This window comes from Phalacrocorax aristotelis, chromosome 26, assembly GCF_949628215.1.
Source record: "Phalacrocorax aristotelis chromosome 26, bGulAri2.1, whole genome shotgun sequence".
In the NCBI taxonomy this organism is placed as follows: Eukaryota; Metazoa; Chordata; class Aves; order Suliformes; family Phalacrocoracidae; genus Phalacrocorax; species Phalacrocorax aristotelis.
Genome location: NC_134301.1, coordinates 3,123,634 through 3,142,158, shown reverse-complemented (window position 1 = coordinate 3,142,158; position 18,525 = coordinate 3,123,634). Strand labels below are relative to the sequence as shown.

Sequence of the window (18,525 nt, the reverse complement as noted above, 5' to 3'; positions counted from 1 at the left end):
GCAGGAAGGTGCTGGGAGTGGAGCAGGCAGACAGGGACGGATGCAGGGAGGGGATGGCGCCTGCAGCTTCGAAGCCTTTCAACTCCCTTGAAAACCCTCGGTGCCCAGGAGCGCGCATAGCCCCAGTCAAAGGGTGAACATGCTGGCAGCGGGGACCGAGAATGTGTGGCACCGCAAAAGGGAGCCATTAATATTTCAAGATGCTGCATCTGCTCCAATGTCCCTGTGCTCTCCAGTGAGACGTGATCAATCAACCATGCAGCACAGCTGTCTGGCTCACAGGGACGGCTGCCACATCTCTTGCAGAGCAATAGCGGGGCTGGGGGCACCCCAGGGTATGCAGCAGCCCAGTGAGAGGCCAGCACCATGGCTGCCTGGGGAGCAGGAATCCCATGCAAGCCCCTGGCCGAGGAGCACTGGCAGCAGGATGACAGCTCCGGGAGGCCCTGTGGACCACAGCTGGGCAGCTGGCTCCTCCGTCCTGTCCCTGGGCTGCTGCATTTCGGCACCCCCAGCACTTGACACCCCTGGAAGGCTCCGGCAGTGCCCTCCGTTCTGCCGCCACCCCCTGCGGTGAGGCTCCCGCTGCCAGCTGCCTGCCCCGGCACACGGAGCTCATGGGGATAGGGGGAGATAGAGATGTTTTGGCAGGGCCAGGCCCAGGGTGAGCATGGCTCCTCAGGGCTGCAGGGTGCTACCGACAGAGGCTCCTGGGCAAGCAAACACATGGTGGGTGTCCGACCCCATTAGGAGAGAGAATTCAGAAGGTGCAGCCTGTCCCCATCACCGCTCAGACTTTGGGGTCCAAGAAGCTGCTTTTCTAAGGCCGGGGTCCCACCTGTGGGCTGGCGCCGTTGGTGGTAGATGTGCAGCGCTCCTCCCTTGTCCACCCGTGTCACCACCTGGTATTCGGTGCTGTTGAAGCGGTTGACCCGGATGACACTGGTTTTCTGCTGGGCGTTGGCATTATCAGAGTTGGTGGCGTAAAGGTAGTTCTCAAAGACAGTTAGCCCGTAGAGGTGTTCAATCTGGAAGGCACCACACAGGCATCCACAAGGAATTTAGGAGGAGACATGAGAACCCTGGCTCCAAGGCATGCAAAGCCCCCCATCCCTGCCCCTGATCCCACCCTATGGCTCTCACCCTGCCTCATTTAGGCCACGAGACTGGGCTTAGCGGGCAGGTGCTGCAGGACTGGCTGACGTCAAGCAGCTCACACCTTTTCTTTGCTGGACCAGCAAAGCCAAGCCCGTGGACCAGTGCTCCCCAGCAGGCTAAGCTCAGACATGCCTCCAGCACACTGCCGTAAGGCTCCCCCAACCCCAACTTCCCTCTGGCCCCACTCACCAGGATGCCCTGGATGATGGTATGTCTGTTCTTGCCTTCATAGTCCACCACCTCAATATAGTCCAGGTAGGCATCAGCCCAGTACACCAGCCGGTTCACCAAGTCCAAGGTGATGCCGTGGGGGAAGACGATCTTGCTGTCCACCAGCTTGGTGCGGTTCTGTCCATCCATGTCACAGCGCTCCACCTTGGGGATCTGCCCGTAGTCGGTGAAGAACACTTTGCTGTGTGAGAAAGGCAAACACGGGAGCTCAGGGCCAGGATGTCACTAGAGATGGTGCATGCTTATGCCTGCAGACATGGGCTTGCCCCCGTGGGTATGGGGGTGGCTGCGGTCCATGAGAGCAGCTCCCAGCCAGGGCCGGCCCAGGGCAACTTCTCGCTGCCTGCACAGTCCAGCTGTGCCAAGGGCTGGCAGCACCTGCCTGCAGCTTCTGCCAGATGCGGCAGCAGGGGGAGCTCAGAAGAGCCACAGCAACCTGGGCAGAGATGCTGAGACAGGCAGACAAAAGCTTGAACCCAGATTTGCTGGTGTCACCAGGAAGAGGTCCATGGCCCTCCACCAGCTGACATGTTAAAACACAGCCTGATGCATCTGCCCACGTGCTCTGTGCCTGAGAGCTGTCCTGCCTACGGCAGCAGCTCCCAGCACGGCACTTCCCAGACAAGGCACAGCCCAGAGCTGGGACTCAGCACCACTGCCCTGGGCTCCCGGGCCGTGCTGGGTCTCTGCTACAGCGCCCAGAAGACTAACTCAGTCACCCATGAGGCTTGCCTGCACCTTCCCTGTTTGAGGCCAGAGTCTCTCTCCAGGCTGCTACACGATATTTATTTATTTATAAAAAATACTTCAGATTTTCTGCTCAGTAACATCAGCTCTCTTCATTCAGGCAAGGATAAAAGCACCCATCTGGAAAGCAGCAGGTGAGTAGGGAGATGGGGCCCTGCAGCACGCACACACGAGCACCCTCGGACACAGCACACCGTTGGGTTAGGCAGACCACGCTCGCACACTGACAAACTTCCCTGTCAGGCAGCGGGATTTCCCCTGCGCACACGCCCTGCTGCTGGACCACGCTCACAGAAAGTGCCTGGTGGGATCTTGCACGCTACGCTACTCTGCCCGCTGTGGCCTCAGCCACACCAGCTCCCACTCCTGGGGTCCAGCAGCTGCCATTCACACCCTGAGCTGCTCCGATGATTCAGCATCCCAGCTTCCCCGTGCGCAGGATTTTGCAAGAGACAGCTGCTTGAGAGCTGCCATCTGACCGCAGCACCCCGTATAAATAGGCACAAGGGTAGCTGCTCAATCTGTGCCAGTATCTGACTGTTTCGGTTCCTAAAAGCCGGTGCAAAGCTGTAACCATGCAGCCGCAAGCTAGACGCAGCAGCTTGTCCTGATCCTGGCCAGGTCCATTCTGCAGGACCAAGCACTGGCAGAGCCGCTGCCCGGGGCAGGCGGAGCAGGACACGCCCCTCCAGAGAGGGGCTTCCGGACACAGGCAGGCAGGTACCGGAGACCCCACCAGCCCCAGAGGGAAGGACCACACTCTTGCCAACTGTCACCAAGAACAGTTAATTAAAAGACCCAGGTTCAGATGCTGATGTTCCCCAGTGCCACATTTGTCCAGCTCTGCTCCCACACCAGCGCCGGTCCCCAGTGCAGCGCCAGCTGAGCAGAGGCTCAGGCTGCTCTGGTCCACCCCTAAGGACCAAACCTTCGTCTCCCCCAAAAGTGGCTGGTACCAGTGGTCTGCTTAAAACACTGCTGCTACAACTACCCTACAGCACGTGGCCCCAGTCTCAGCCGAGGGAGAGAAAATGCTGTGAATTACTCATTGCTAAAGCCCAGAGGGGCCCTCGCAGGCAGGCGAATTGCTTCTCCAGCAGTATCCCTGCCATCCCACTCAACTGCAGCAGCCTGACCCTCCTGGCTTGCTCCACCTCCCCAGATCAATGGTGCAGGTCCAGGCCACAAACGCTGAGCCCTCCCACCCCCCGAGCAGGGCTCTTACCCCATAGCTGGGTCCAGCGCTATCCCTTTGGGGTTGTATAGCTCCAGGTCCAGCAGTGTGACACAGGTGACTCCATTCTTGTTGCAGACAAAGATCCTGTCATCGATGTCATCCACGAAGTAGAAGTTGCCTGTGAGCCAGTCAATAGCCATCTGCTCCACATCTAGGTTGGGGTGGGGGGTGGAGAGGTTAGGCAGGGAAGGGAGGGAGCCAGGAGCCCCACACGTGCCTATGCAGCATCTCTGACCACTTCCCAGGCCCCCAGGCATCTCAAGCACAAGAGCGAGGCTGTGGGAGCCACGAAGGAGCTGTGATCTGCACTGCACCAGGGACCTGGTCCTGGTCACCCTGGGTGGATCAACACCGCAACCTCTCCTCTCCTCCCGAGGGGGACGGGACCTGCCACCCCCCAGGCAGCCCAGCTGCAAGTAGCAGCACTGTTGGAGACATGACACACAGCCAGGAAAGCATCCGTGGGAACACTGGCCTGAGCAGGGGCAAGGCTCTGCAAGGTGGGCACTGGAGGAGGGATGAGGCAAAGCCGGTTCCTGGAGAGCTGAGTAGCACAGAAAGGGAAAAGGCTCAAACCACAGCATCGGGACAGCAAACGTCTGCCGAGCCCACGCTCACGGCAGTGCAGGGAGGTACTGCAGCAGCTGGGGCTACAGGCAGAGCCCTACTTGGGTGAGACAGCACGGGCAGAGCAGGCAGCATGGGCTAATCCCAAGCCACAGGGATGCCCCGAGCCCTGAAGCAGGTGAGAGGTGGCATCTGGCATGTGGTGTTTGAGTATTTAATTAAAACAGTGAGAGACACTTAAATCGGATAAACCCAATGCACCCTAATTCCTTCCTTGCGACCAGGTCAGTGCTCAGCAGTTCCCCACATCCCCCAACCGCCTGCCATCCTGGGGCCAAAGGCCAGGGTGACGGACTGCAGCTCCCAGAGGCTCTGGGAGATGCCAAGTGCTTTGGAGGCCTATCCTGTTGGTTAGTGCCCCCCAAGACCCCGCACCACCCCCACAGCGACACCGCAGTGCTGGCACCACAGCTCGGCTTCACAACGGGCACGGGCAAGGCAGAGGAAGGACGGGATGGGAGCAGCAGCAGCCCCACAGCCCGACCACCCCGAGGACATCGGGACCCAGACAGCCCCGGAGGAGCAGGGCCAGACACCGCTGAATTATTAACCAGTGCAGAAGCTCAGGAACACAGAGGGAGGGAAAACGTGAATCAAGCCAGGACATTTTGCAACGCCCCGCACTCCCCCTGCTCACAGGATTCGGCCTGACGATATCAAGCCCTTCCTTGCTGTAGCACCAGGAAGAGCTGCCTGGGTTTTGATGAGACCCAACTGATGAGCACCCAGTAGTTTGGGGGTGCCCCGAGCGCACACCTGAACCCCAAGCCCCTGAGTTATCTAGGCCAGCTCGCCTGCATGCCTCCACTGAGCATTTCGCCTCGAGGGCACAGCCCCAGGGATGGGGACGTCCTGCCGGCCGACATGGCCAGCTGGTGACCAGCCGCCCCCCTTCCGGAAGGGCGAGGCCGCAGCGCCCGCAGCCACCACCCAGCGTGATGCATCTCATAAAAACAAGTGGAAACAGCCGGAGCCAAGGAATTAGCATCAAACCAGATGAGCCAAAGGCCCACGCAGGGCTCCTCCCGCGCTGCCCAACGTGCCAGAGCCAGCAGTGGGGCCGGGGCAAAGTCGGGGCTCCTGGTCTAGACAGGGCGCCCGCACTCTCTCACCCAGCTCCGAGGCGCCCGCGTGCTGGCTGGCAACAGAGGGTTTTGTGCGGAGTGAAAACCACCTAAAAAGGTGCATGGGGGGTGTCAGGGGGGCGGCGTGGGGCAGGCGAGGGCCTCGCTCTGCCTCCGAGATGGGGCTGCCTGAGTCATGCTGCCTGGACCAGTGCCCTCCCTCCACCCTGCACCCCCCAGCCTTGATTCACCCCTCTGACAAGGGGAGGGGGCGGCAGAGCCATGCACACGCGCACAGCCCTGCTTGGGTGAGAAATGCTTCGGCAAAGGGATGTGCAAGAATTCCCCAAAAAAGCAGGTCTTGGCTCGCGCCTGCGCGGCTGAGTCACAGTCATAGGACTGGGGGAGCGATCCAAGCAGGGGCGGACAGGGAGCGCCCGGCGGGATGGTGCGGAGGCCCTCACCCCCCGCACAGGGGTGCGGACCCCCCTGGCTGCAGGCTTTGGCTTTTCCTCGCTGCCCTCCTCCCAGAGGAGCCCGGCCATCGCTACCCCATCACCAGCGCTTGCCTGCACCTTGGGCCTCCTTTCCCATCACTTTCCCCCAAAGCCCCTGGTGTCACAGGGCTACTGCCACCTCACCAGCTGCAGCCCACCGAGCAGGGCCACGTCCAGCCCGTCCAACAGGGAGGAAGTTCACCAACACAGCCCTCAAAGGCTAGACAGGAATCAGAAGGGAAAATGGCCAAAACAAGCTATAGGTTTCCAGCCAAGCTATAGGTTTCCAGCTGCTCACTTCCCGGGGCCCGCAGCCTCCCTCACGTCGTTTCTGCAAGGGTCGCCTCTCCCTGTCAGAGGAGAGGGTCCCCGTCCTCCTGGGGGTCTCCCGGCTGGGCCCCAGCTCCGAGCTGGGCAGTGCTGGGCTGGGGAGCTGGGGGTGACGCAAGCACTTGCTCTTCTCCCAGGCTGTATTTTTGCAGCTGGAAAGCATTACCCTCCTCAAAGGCTTTTGTTTTTCAGCTTGCTCCTTCTCTCCCTGCTTGCATCCTCCCCCCTCCTTTGCAGGAATCAGTTTTTATTATTATTATTATTATTTTCAGCTCTTTCTTTTAGCCTCAGCTAAACCTGGATTTCCTCTTGAACTTTCAGTGGAAGCTAATTTAGCAAATGTCTATTTTTAACCCCTCGTGTTAGCCCGCAGTGAGCTCCCCCCACTCACTACTTGGCTTTAGGAGAGGGGAGGAGCGAGGGACATGGCCTCTCCCCGCCAGCCCCTGTGCGTCCCCCTGCAAGAGAGCAGGTGCCCAGAGAAGGTGTGCCACAGCCACCCATGACCAGCAAGACGTGTGCAAGGAGCCAGCTCAGGGGCACCAGCAGGGACCAGCCTGTCCCTGGGCATAGGAGGGGTCCTGTGAACAACTTTCATAGAAGGAAGAAGCCGGGGGGCAGCAACCACCCCTCTCCTCCTGCCCACAGCTCCCAGCAGAGGAGGGGGGGCTGGCTGGCGAGTGCATCCCCCCCACCAATTCCCATCCCTCAGCCAAGTCTTCTTCCTTGCTCAACCCTTGCTGGGCGTTGCAAGCAATTGCAACATGCAAAACTCATTTCCCAGGATTTATTTATTTGCTAGTGTTTGAAAATGAGTTTGTGGGGACAGAGAACAGGGAACATCAACTTTAAAGGTTCTCTTGGAACAATTTAACCAACCTCGCCAGGCCAGTGCACCACGGTCCATGCCAGCCGGCCCTGCTCAGAGGTGCTGGCTAGGAATGCCACTGGTTGAAGTGGGCTGACTGTTGCCTTCCTTGTGGCGAGAAGGCAGATGAAGGGAGGACAGAAGGGAGAGGGAGCACCAAGAAGTTCATCGGCACACAAGTGGCACGTTGCTCTCAACAAGGGCAAGCTGGCAACTTCAGCAAACTCCGAAACCCACCCTGCACAGATGTTTCCTGGTTTCACACTCAACATGAACCGAGTGATCCTGACCAAGCTTTTGCTGAAGTCCCTGCCACAAAATAATCTACGTCACACCATGCTTGGATTCTCCTTTTTCCTTCTCATGGCCACCAGTGGAAGAAGCTGAAGCAGCCTCTGGGGCCAACAGGCCCTGAGGAGCTACAGCTGAGATCATCTGGCAGAGGAGAGGGCTCCCACATGTCCCTTCCAGCCCAGACTCCTCTGACACCAGGCTGAGACCTGTTGCGGCGCTGCCAGGGCACACTCGGGGAGAGCAACCGCCCCAAGAGGCAGCAGAAGCACCTAGCCTCCACCCAAGAAGTTCTTGGCCCCGTCAACTCTTACAGGTCTTCCCAGGCACCCTCAGCAATTACCTTCCCCCTCCCCAATTCCAACCTCATCCTGTGCTCGATGGGGCTGGGGGCATCCTGTCCCACTCACAGAGCCCCTTGGCACAAGTGGGTCGGCAACTCAATGGCCATCCACAGGAGCTCCTGCCAGAAGGTCTCCCTCCCTTAACCTGAGCCATGGAGCATCCGATTTACGCCACAACCAGTCAAGCACCGCAAGGCTGTGGTTTTTTTGGGGAACGAGCTTTGCTGACCCAGCACATAACTTTCCTTTGCATGAATCAGTTGTTGTGCAGCCTGCACATACATCAGTTGCGTCCTGACACAAGGAGGAAGGAAACGTGCAATCTTTCCTCAGACTAAAACATGGATTTCGACACAGTTCTGAACCAGCTGCAGTTAAGATGCATGCAACTCAGCAGCTCGCTCTGACTCTTGCACAGTTAAGCGTGGAAGAAGAGACACCACCTACAGTGGTGAAGGCGCAAAGAACTTGGAAATAAGTGCTCTGTGCTGCAGCATTCTGGAAGAAATGTCACTTCTTGATTACTCCTAAAGGGAGCGCTCCCCATGGGGTGTCTGGAGCATGGCAAGACAGGGGCACTGGCCAGGAGAGGTCCAAGCTCTGCTGGGAACCCTCTTTGCAAGACTCCTTTGAAGCAGCTGAAAACACTACCGCTTTCCAATGCCAGGCACAGAGGTCTGTCACCAAAGGTCCTTGCTCCCCGTCCTGCTGAGGTACATCTTCACCCTTGCCCCAACACATGGGAGAGATAAAAGAGCTGGACGGAGCTCTGCTGCTGACATTTGCATGTCGTTTTTAAATAAAGAGTATCTATGTCCAAGTGCATCTAGTAAGAACAGCCCACATTTTTTGCTTCAGCTATGGTGGATCAGACCTAAGACAAGTCCCAGCAGCAAACAAGTGCCTAAGGCATTTGGGCTGCAGTGACCAGCCACAGAGAAACGTGCACGGATAACTGCGCAGCCCGTGGCCCGAGCAGACACCACACCACAACTGCTTGTCTGCGCCGCATGGGAAGCGGAGAAGCCGCCCGGAGAGCTGCCTCCTGGGGCAGCTGGCACTGCTCCTCCCTGCTCCCGGCAAAACCCACGCGCGCCAGGGCCCGGGGGGCTGTGGGGGAGCCACGTCCAACCCGCCACCCAGCGAGAAGCCCAGGCGGGTGGCCGCACTGCAGGTCCCATGGCATTGGGCGCTGGGAGAGCCAACGACACACGGCTCCTGCAGAAAAAAGCTTGGAAAAGTTGCCGAATGTTTCGGTTCAAAAACGCCTCCAGAAGAGGAACGCAGGCTCGTCAGGAATGCAGTCCCCAGGGCTTCTCAAATACATTGGTTTCCTACTTTCCTTTTTATAGGGAATGATCCGTTTGATACATTTACATAATACCATAATCTGGAGGAATTTCTGTCTCTTCCCTCCACAGACATCCTCTCCCCCGGAGAACAAGACCGTCTCTGTAACGGCAACATGCTCCATGGATAAACACTGCTCCTGGGGACAATTTTCCTTAATTAGAAGTATGTTAACAGGACAGGCATGAAGACAAACTCCAGCCCCAAAGGGTGCTGGCTGCAGGACGGACAGGCACCCCGTGCCCCTCGGGGGTCCAGCGCAGCCCCCCCCCACCGGCTCCCAGGAACAGACACCTCCTTGTGCGAGGAGCCGCCACCTCGAGCCCCGCTGCCAGCTCCGAGATGGGGAGGAGGGGACTGCAGACGGGACAGACACCGGCGCACACAGTCACCGCCATCACGTCAGCCTTGTTTCCTTAGAAAACCAGGCTAAAAAATAAATAAATTTAAAACCCACTCTGTTAAGCTGTTTAGCTCAGAGGAGGAACCGCTGGGTAGAAGCCGGTGGCCACCATCCAGGACATCTGACTCGGCACTCAGAAGGATCCTTACGGCCTCTGCACACACGCACGCCCATGCCCACACAAGACAAATGCTCCCCAGGAGGTAAAACCAGCCCCCCTGGGGCTGCGCAACCCCCCTGGCCGCTGGGACACTGTGGAAGGAAAGCCCCAGCCCATCCGTCCTTGGCGACAGGCAGAGCGACTGCCAGTTAACAGACGATGCCAGAGCATCGCCCTTCCCCCGGGAGCCCCGTGCTGGCCGGACCCCCGGCTCACGCGGTGTCCGTGCCTCGGTCAGACCCCCGTGCCAGCCGGCGCAGGGTCACAGCCACGTCCCAAGGGAAACTCGCAGGGGCCACCAGCACCTCTCCAGCACTGGGCACAGCCCCAGGCTGACACAGCCTCCAGCTTCCCGGGGTGGGGATGCCTCGGGCAGCATGTTGTCACCCAGCTGCCAGACAGCTTGTACCCCCGCCCCAGTCCCAAACCTGCCCCACTCCCCACGGCCAGGCTCAGCCCCACAGCATCCCTGTGTGAGCGCCGCTGCGGCACTGAAGGTGGGAAAAGCAGGAACAGAGATGGAGCAAGCTCCGTCTCAGCTGCATGGAGGGCGGCCAAGGGACCACTAATTACTCTGCCTTAATGAGGCCATTCCATAGGCAAAAATATTCAGCAGAGGCCGATGGAGGGACAAGGCGCTTAGCTTCCTTCTGGGTGAGAGGAGACACACACAGGCTCGACAGGAACCCAGGGAACTGTCATCGGGGCGACTTCGGGGGGTGGGGGGACAAGAAAGCAAAAATGGGGCCAGTCTGCGCAGAGATGATCCCAGCCTCATGTGGTGAACCCAATACAAGCATGGCAGGAGGTGGTGTGGGACAGACAGACATGTGTGTGCAGGGACAAACACAGTCTTGTCCATTTGAAATCAAAACCGTCCCTAGGCACAAGAAGATCCCCATTACTCAGGACATCAGTTTCACCCGTTTGTCTCCAGCAACGTGGGAACACAGCTTGCCCCATGGCTTGATGCTTCAGGGATGCCCAGAGGGAGACAGACGGGAGCGGCTCTCACTGCTGCAGGGTACCACACCGGGCTTCTCTGTCCCAGGAAGGGGGAGGCAGAGAAGACCCTTCCCCACCATGCCACTGAAGCCCATGGGATTGGGGTGCCCACAAGGAAAGGAGGCAGCAGCTCGGGCAGCAGATCTGGATGAGCCCAAGCACTGCAGAGCCATCCACTCCTGGCATGGGGATGCTGCTGCCGTCGGACCACTCAGCAAACCTTGGAGAGAAACAGAAACCACCCCAGCCCAGCTCACGCCGCTCCAGGGGCTCTTGGTCCTGGCAGAGTCTTTATCCCCATCCCACATGGAAGCACTGAGGGGTAATTAAAGCCAGAGGTGCCAGGCAGAGCTGCAGAACAGTCCCGGGTGTCTACACGGCAGATCTGCCTCCAGGCTGAGCAGAGACCAGCAGGCACTTAGTTAACAGACCGATTAAAATCATCACGGTGTTATCACCTCCAACACAAAAGAGCTGACGTGCTGGTGTGAGCACACTGGCCCCAGACACTGCACCTATCCCTTGCTCTCATGCATTGCTGCTGCGAGAACAGTCATAAACAGTTAAAAAAAAAAAAAAAAGAAAGGAATCAGCAGATGAAATTACCAATCATCCTGCTTTCTTGCCAAGTTCACATTGGAGCCTCTTTCTTGGCTAGCATGAGGCAGCAAGGAAGAAAAATAGCTTTCCATGCAAAGTGGGGAAAGAAATGTACTTGGATTCCTCTGCAGAGCAACATCTCCCTGAAATCAATTTGTCCCAAACCCTACAGCTCTTCTGCTTATTGGCAACAGGACAGGTCATTACGAGTAACAGGGCTGAAATGGAGTCAATGAAAACAACCTCCTAGACATGCTTGTTTAGATAGATGCTGCCCAGGAAGGTATTTTAATAATGACCAGATTGCCATCGTTTAGGGTTTATAATGCACTCGGGATCAAATGTCCTGATATTTCAAACCCCTTCCTGGGGGCTTGTTTTATAAAAGAAAAAGAAAACAACAAACCTTAAAACAAGAAATAATAAATCAAGGAACCTCCACAGCCCTTTCCCAGCAGCCCTGGACACGTCCTGCCGAGCAGCTGACATTCCTGCCCGCTCTGCCTGGGAGCCAGCCGCAGCCCCCACGCCGGCAGCCCCCACGCCAGCAGCCCCCACGCCGGCAGCCCCGCGGCAAGGCCAGCACAGCCCCGGCTCTGTTACTGCAGGGCATCGGCAAACCTGCAGTCATCACCCTGCGCTGGGAGAGAACCAAAGCTCGGGACACCTGGGCTTCTGGGGCCGTGAATTAGTGGTACTGGCACCAGCAACCTTGCAGCACAATAAATGCATTCAGCAAAACAAACCCTGGCACCACAGAGCTGCCAGTTCTGACTGTGCAAAAAGTCATGAGTCGGCTGAGAAAGGGGAAAAAGAAAGAGGAAGAACAGGGGAGGGGGAGCCGCCAGGAGACCCACTGAGAAACCCAGGTTTCGGTCTCCTGACACATGTGTTCTAGTATTTTTCCACAGTAAAAGCAAAGAACTCCTGCCTTTTCCCGAAAGCTAAGTATCACTTGATCACACCACGCTGCAGCTGAGGCTTTAACGGTGCCATCGCAGAGCTCACACAAATGCCACAGAGGCCGAGAGGCAGCCGGCGCGGGGTCGAGCTGCTGCCAATTAACAGTGTCCTGTTAAGGAGGGCTCCTCGCAGGGCGGCACGGCCAACCCGCCCTCGCCCCCAGAGCCCACTGTGCATGCTCCACGGAGGCATCACCACCTCCTCCTGTTGCCTGTGGAAAACGGGGCACAAATCTGATTTAAGGTCACGCAAATCCAATCACAGACTGGAGCGCTGCCTTCCCTTGCCCTCTCTGCCCGAGCCCTGGGGTCTTGGGCAGAGCTCAGGGACTTGCCCAAGAAGCTGCAGCTGGGGCTCATGCTCATCAATGGCTGGCCCCGGCCCCGGCCCCGGCATGAGGGGGGCACAGGCAGGGGGTCGACCTGGGCAACAAGGAGAGCTGGGGGAGCGAAGGTCTCCAACTGGGCCATGGGACGCAGCAAGCTTTTTGCACATTCATCTTAGCAGAAATGGCAGCAGAAAAATTATAATCAAGGCAACCACCACCTCTCCAGCCAGGACCTGATGCATCCCCAGTACCGAGCGAGGCTGCGGACCCACCAGTGTCCGGCAGGAGCCGCCCAGCCCCATCCCTGCCTTGGCAGGACCTGCACCATACCCCCGCCTCCACCCCTGCGTCCGAGGAGCTCGGGCAGCGCCTGCCAGCCAGGGAGGCAGCGCCGACCCAGGGGCTGCCCAGCTGGGAGGGCTGAGCAGCACAAGGGCTGGAAGCAGATTTTTGGGGTTGGTTTGTTTGTTTTTTTAATGTGTTGTTTTGCTTTGAAATTCTTTGGAAACCCAACCCCAAACAAACGAGGACATTGTCTCGGGAAACACGTGGGGTCTGGAATCTGATTGAGAAAACCCACGGGATCATAAAGTCCCCGGAGGTCAGGGGTTAGCTGCCAAACAAGGTGAGTCCGCAGGGACTGGCAGCATCCCCTTGCCAGGCACCGGCAGGGCAGGGGCGGCGCCTCTCCTTCACGCCCATATGATACGCACGAGCTGTCACTTCGGAGTAAAAACCCGCCCTGGTCATCAGCTGTCCCCAGTCCCAAGCAGATGGCAAGGCTGGGTCCGTAGGGGTCCAGGCTGATGGGGGCTGGGGGGATCATGGGGAACCTGCCCCATGGCACCCCGCTTGCGGCCGCGATGCTCGACTGGTCTGAGCAGATGCCAGGTGCAGGTGGAGCGAAGTCTCCGCACGCTCTGGAGAGCGGCTCTCCCCCTGTGCAGGCATGCGCTTTTCTGTCCTTGAGTGCAAGCGGACGTGCAATGCCTGCCAGGGTCCTCCTCAGCCAGAAACAGTGCTGGATTTTCACACAGAGCAGAGGAGAGGGGGAGAGAGGGAGAGCAGAAAGGGAGGAAGAAAGAGACAAGTCCCCCTTGTTGCGATTCAGCATTGGCAGGAAGGACGAGCCCTCCCCCCTGCACCGCTCCCGCACCATCGCACGTGTGCTCATGCCCCATCCTTCTCATGGGGGCGAGCCCGGAGGGTGCTCCGCCGGGCTCTCAACAGCCAGGGAGCAGCCCCGAGGGAAGCCAGGCTCCCGGGGATGGGGAGGAAGGTGCCACCTCCGAGCTCCCCAGTCTGGACCCCTGCCCGGTGAGGGGCCACACGGTCCCCACGCTTGCCTGCAGCAGGTTTGGCTGCTCGGCAGCACTAGCCAGGTGCCGCCTTGGCCACGCAGCACGGCCACCAGCGCCGCCAGAGCCTCACGTGTCCTCCCTGTCACCTCCAAGCCGGAGGGGTGCCCAGGGCTTCCCAGACACCACAGTCAGCTCTGACTGATGGTGGAGAGAAAGAATTCAATTCCAACATAAGGTGTGTTTTGTGTTTTTTGTGAGAGAAATAGATAGATAGATTTCACCAGCCTCTGATTTTTATTGTGTCCCTGGAAAAAGACCTGGGGGTAGGGAACTGGCCTGCTCAGATCAACTGAGAAAAACCACTGCCTGTGAAAAATGTCCACAGGCACTGCGTGTTTGGGAACCAAGGGAAAGTCACCGTGAAAAAGTGCATCGGTACTCAAGACTGCAGATCGAAAAAAGGGTTTAGCAGTGCAAGGACCAGGGGAAAAGCAAAGCTTCGGAGTACAGTGGGTCTTGCCAAACCCTTTTAATAGCATTCATTTAACGCATCTCCCACAACACAAGTGACACTAATCTCTGCAGGAAGGGAGCAGGGACAGAAAGGCAGGGAGGCACAGCTGCTGTCAGAGCTGGGCTGTGACATCTCACCAGCCCAGACCTACCCCTGACAGCTGGGGGCTGCTAATTTCCAGCCCTTCAGCATCAGTCTTCCCCCATCAGATGCCAACTCAAGCCCCATTAGCGGCGGGCACCAGGGAAGCCTGACTCCTGCCGTTAGCAGATAATGCCATAAAGAAGCAAATAAAGAGGGAAACCACTAATTGGATTCACAGGTCTCTCCAGTGTCCTGACAGAGGAGCAGGGGAGTGACATTATCTCCTCATCACAGCCCCCAGCATCGGACCCAGGGCTGGGGGAAACTCATTCTCCGACTCGTCTGTGCTCAGGAACAAACCCTGCCCCACAAGGACATTCCCCCGCACGTCTCCAACCCATGGCAACCCCGGCAAGGCTGCACGAGCGCAGCCCTGCACCGGCAGCCACCTGCCAAATACAGTGCAGAGCTGCAGAGCCTGCCAGGAGCACACGGCAAAACTGTAAGGACCGTTTCCTTAGGAAATAGGAATAAAAAGCAACTGGTGCCACAGAGCCAACAAGCAGCTCAGGGCAGGCCGGCTCCCACCCCCTCTGTGCCCCAACCTGCCACAAACAGCACCGGCAGCACCCCCCAAGGTGTGTCCCTACCGCAGCTCTCTGCCGCTGTCCCCAAGGGACGGGGGAGGTGGCAGCTCAGAGCCGGTTAACAGAGGGGGTGAATGGAGGCCCTCCATCGCGCCCTCCCCGAGCAGGGGGAAGATGTGCCAGGAGACGCCCAGGAGCTGCGCTCTCGCTGCTTCTGAGGTGCATTGGATTGCTATTGCTAACGCCGCGTTTCCAGATGGCACGCGTCTGTCCAGGCAGCACGTACCCACCAGAGCACAGTCTGCGGGAGGGAGACTAACGGCACAACCACACCACGAGCCCGCATCTCAGAGCTGAAAATCAGTGCCCAAGTGTGTGGTTGTGCTCTGCAGCCCAAACCCAAAGTCATTTCACACTTTACACCAGAGAATGGACCCCTTTGTACCTCCTCTGTAAGCACCTTCCACCCAAAAGCAGCGGGGACTACGCACAGGAGCTGCTGCTCTCCCCTCCCTGTGGATGGGAATGGTCCCTTTGTGTGGGGGCAAGGGCAGGTGCTTTCCCACCCAGGTCACCCTGAACTATCGCAACCAATCAGGAGACCAAGCAAAGCAAGGCACCTTTTCTTGTTTGGACTTGAACACACTCTTATTACGAGCTCCCTTCCCCTCCTGACTGTAATTAAAAAGTCGTATCTCAGACTAACTTCCCGGAGCTGGAACAGCCCAAACAAATGCACCAGGCTGACGACCTCATCTGGGTATGACAGAGGGGCTGCAGCCGATGCTGCGGGTCCTGATCCTGCACCGATACCTCACCACCACTTGCTTGTGGCTAGGTTGGTTGCTCTTCCTGCAGCCACCTCGATTCACAAGCTGGGTCACTGATCCCTGAGGCTGCTGCACCCTCAGCCTCACACCATCCACAGCCAGGTGAAGGTACCCCAGAAAGCTTGGCACCATCCTGGCATGGGGACCTGGCTGCAGCCACCCAAATCCCAGCAGTTCCTCTTCCCCTGGGCCAACCCGCAGCTCACAGCTCACATGCCATCCATGGACCACAGCCTCCGCTGCAACTCCCAGCTGCAGGAAATTACAACATTAAAACTGAGTTTTACGGGAAGAAGTGTGCAGCCAGAGCTTTACCCGATGCTGCTCTCTGCCCCTTCAGTGAACTATGGGAAGACCAAACTCAGCCTGAGGAAGCCTTAAGAGAGCAGCCGAAGGAGCGTGTAAAAGCAGAGACGTCCTTAAACCATCGCAGGGCGGGGGAGCAGAGAGCAGAGCTGAGCCCTGTCCTGCCTAATTTCAGGCTATCGCCTGTAAGAGCAAAGGGTGAGGCCTCTCCCTAAAAATACACACTGCCCTAAAAATACACAGTGCAAGCTTAAATTAACTGTGCTGCATACACCCTCAGCAGGGCGCAGCGGCTGGAGCCTGCTGAGCACCAGCCCCAGCACAGCACGGGGGGCGGCAGGGGCCAGCGGGTCCCCGTCAGCCTCCCAGCTCGCGGCCCGTGCTTCAGCCAGGGCTTGGTCCGCTTCCCCCTCAGCAGCTGGGCACCGCAACATTGCCCTCGTCGGAGAAACGCGCTCGGCTCCAACACCCACCCGAGGCCTTTACTCATTTTCAAACATCAGTTCATACATGTTCATCTAATTTGCTAGGTTAGCTATTGCTCATCTTATAACAACACTTGCATCTCTGCAGAAGAAGGGGATCCCTCTTGCATCAGGCGCCGCACAGTCTCCCCCTGGAAGCACCCCGAACTTCAGGGGGCAAAGGACAGCAGGAGGGTGATGCCAGGGAAGCTGAGGGCCGCAAAACTTGATGGAGATGCACTGCAAACCCCAGGTACCCCAAATCCCATCCCGATTGACTTGGTCTGTGGTTTTGTAGGATAAAATCAGTGACAGTACAACACCAGGAGCAGTTTCCCACACCCCAGCTGAATGGCTACGGCACCCACCCACCTCCCCTCTTGGGGGGACCCTACCGATTGCGCTGCTCTACACCTCTGCATGTGAGAGCACACACAAAAGGCTCCTTGAAGCCCACGGCTTCTGCTGGGACCGCTCACTGGGCAGAGGCTCCCAGGAGAGAGGGGACAGGCACGGGCCTGAGTCAATCCCAGCAAGTAACTCTCCTTCCTGTTCCGACCGCCGAACTGGGACCAGCAAGCCCGAAGAGGAGACTGTATGAGCTGTATGAATGAGCTGTAACCACACTCATTACGACTGGGGAGACATAAGCAGAATGAAACCTCCACCTGCCACTCATGCCGGTGACTCATGCAGCCACCCCACGGGAGGTGCTCTTCAGTCGGGATTTTGTTCTCAGCCCCTACCTGGGGTGGGGACCAACATCTGGTTTGCCCAGGGAAACACAGGGCGAAAACCAGAAGAGGAAGCAATGAGAACTGCCATCCCCAAACCCACTACACTGGTACCATATCCACGCCTCGCTGTATCATTTTTCCTCATATACTCACACAAAGAAACCACAAAACTTGCTAGAAATAAGAGCAAAGGAAAAGGAAAGCCAAAAGCTACTCTTGTACTGAAGCCTCAGTGCCTGACCCCAGGGAAAGCTGACTGCTACCAAAGTATACCCCTGCTTCACCCACCGCTGGCTGGGGATGCTCAGGCTGTCGAAAGGAGATGGGGACTGGGGGAGCAAGGACTGGGAGCAAGGTCCAAAGGGGAGCAGGCACTCACGGTGTAGACTGAGGGAGATGTTGATGGAACGCTCTTCCACAAAGCCCTTCAGGTTGGGGATCTTGGCACACTTGAGGATGGTCTGGGAGGCACTGTCACCCACGTGAACCCAGCACACCGTGTCTTCAATGTAGTTGAAGTCCATGGCTGTGGTTTGCTTGGCGCTGGTGGGGGTGATGTTGGGCACAGGGGCTCCGCTCAGGTAGGTGGCCAGGATGTTCTGGGAGTTGGCGATGAGCAGCACGGGAGGACGGTCCACGGGCTCTGGCAGGGAAAGGAGGGGAGAAGGGTGGTCATGGCAGAGCATCCAAAGCTCGTGGCCGCAATGCTGTATTAGCCTGGCCCTTCTGCTCCAGTGAAAACAAGATCACGACACGCAACATGTGCAAGAAGGTGGTAGCACAGGACAGTCCTCAGGGAAGAGCACCCTGAAATGAAGAACTGTGGGCAGCAGTACACACACAGCAAGAGGCCACAGTCTGAAGAGCTGCCCAGAAGCAGCACGCTTCTCCTGCCGAGGACCTCACCGTTCTTGGCTTTGCATGATCTGTTATCAGGCTGCAAGAGGTATCCTTCAACACAGCTGCACGTGTAGGAGCCCTCTGTGTTGGTGCACGTCTGGCTGCAGGTCCCGTAGACCGTGCATTCATCAAAGTCTGGAAAAGAAGGCAAAAGCCCCAAGGTTTGGACTAGAAAACATCTCTCCTTAGCTGCCTTAAGAGGGAACGAAGGCTCTCCCCCTTCTCCAAGGCAGAGCTGCAGGGGAGGATACAATCCCTAAGCTGAAGCGATGGCTCCCAGCACAATACCTGGCCAACGTCACCTCGTGACACCTGTGGCCAGCCCCCAGCTTTCTGCTCCGGCATCAGCAGCAAGGCAGCAAAAGGACGATCCCTGCCTCACAGCTGAGCCTTTTCAAGGCCTAATTATCCACTGCCCCTCCCCCCCACTCTACAAAATCTGCACCTAAATTTCCAGTCTGAATTTCTCTAATCTTCAGCTTCCAAACGCCTGGTTTACAGGCTGCTCTTTCTTCTGCTAGATGAAAGAGCAATCTCCACCAGAGAGCTCTTGCCCCCAGAGGTACGTGCAGGAGCTGATAAAGGCCCCTTTCACCTCT

General features: G+C 57.9%; 1 protein-coding gene across 3 annotated transcripts in view; it reads right to left on the bottom strand.

Moving 5' to 3' along the window:
• LRP1 (LDL receptor related protein 1) overlaps nucleotides 1-18,525 on the bottom strand; it is a 92,699-nt gene that overhangs the window by 45,013 nt on the left and 29,161 nt on the right. For all 3 annotated transcript variants that reach the window (XM_075075848.1, XM_075075850.1, XM_075075851.1), the window contains 5 exons: nucleotides 17,933-18,061; nucleotides 17,406-17,669; nucleotides 3,362-3,524; nucleotides 1,348-1,570; nucleotides 839-1,028 (listed from right to left, as the gene is read on the bottom strand). In XM_075075848.1, the coding sequence (XP_074931949.1) occupies nucleotides 839-1,028; nucleotides 1,348-1,570; nucleotides 3,362-3,524; nucleotides 17,406-17,669; nucleotides 17,933-18,061 (969 nt within the window). The remainder of the gene's footprint in view (nucleotides 1-838; nucleotides 1,029-1,347; nucleotides 1,571-3,361; nucleotides 3,525-17,405; nucleotides 17,670-17,932; nucleotides 18,062-18,525) is intronic.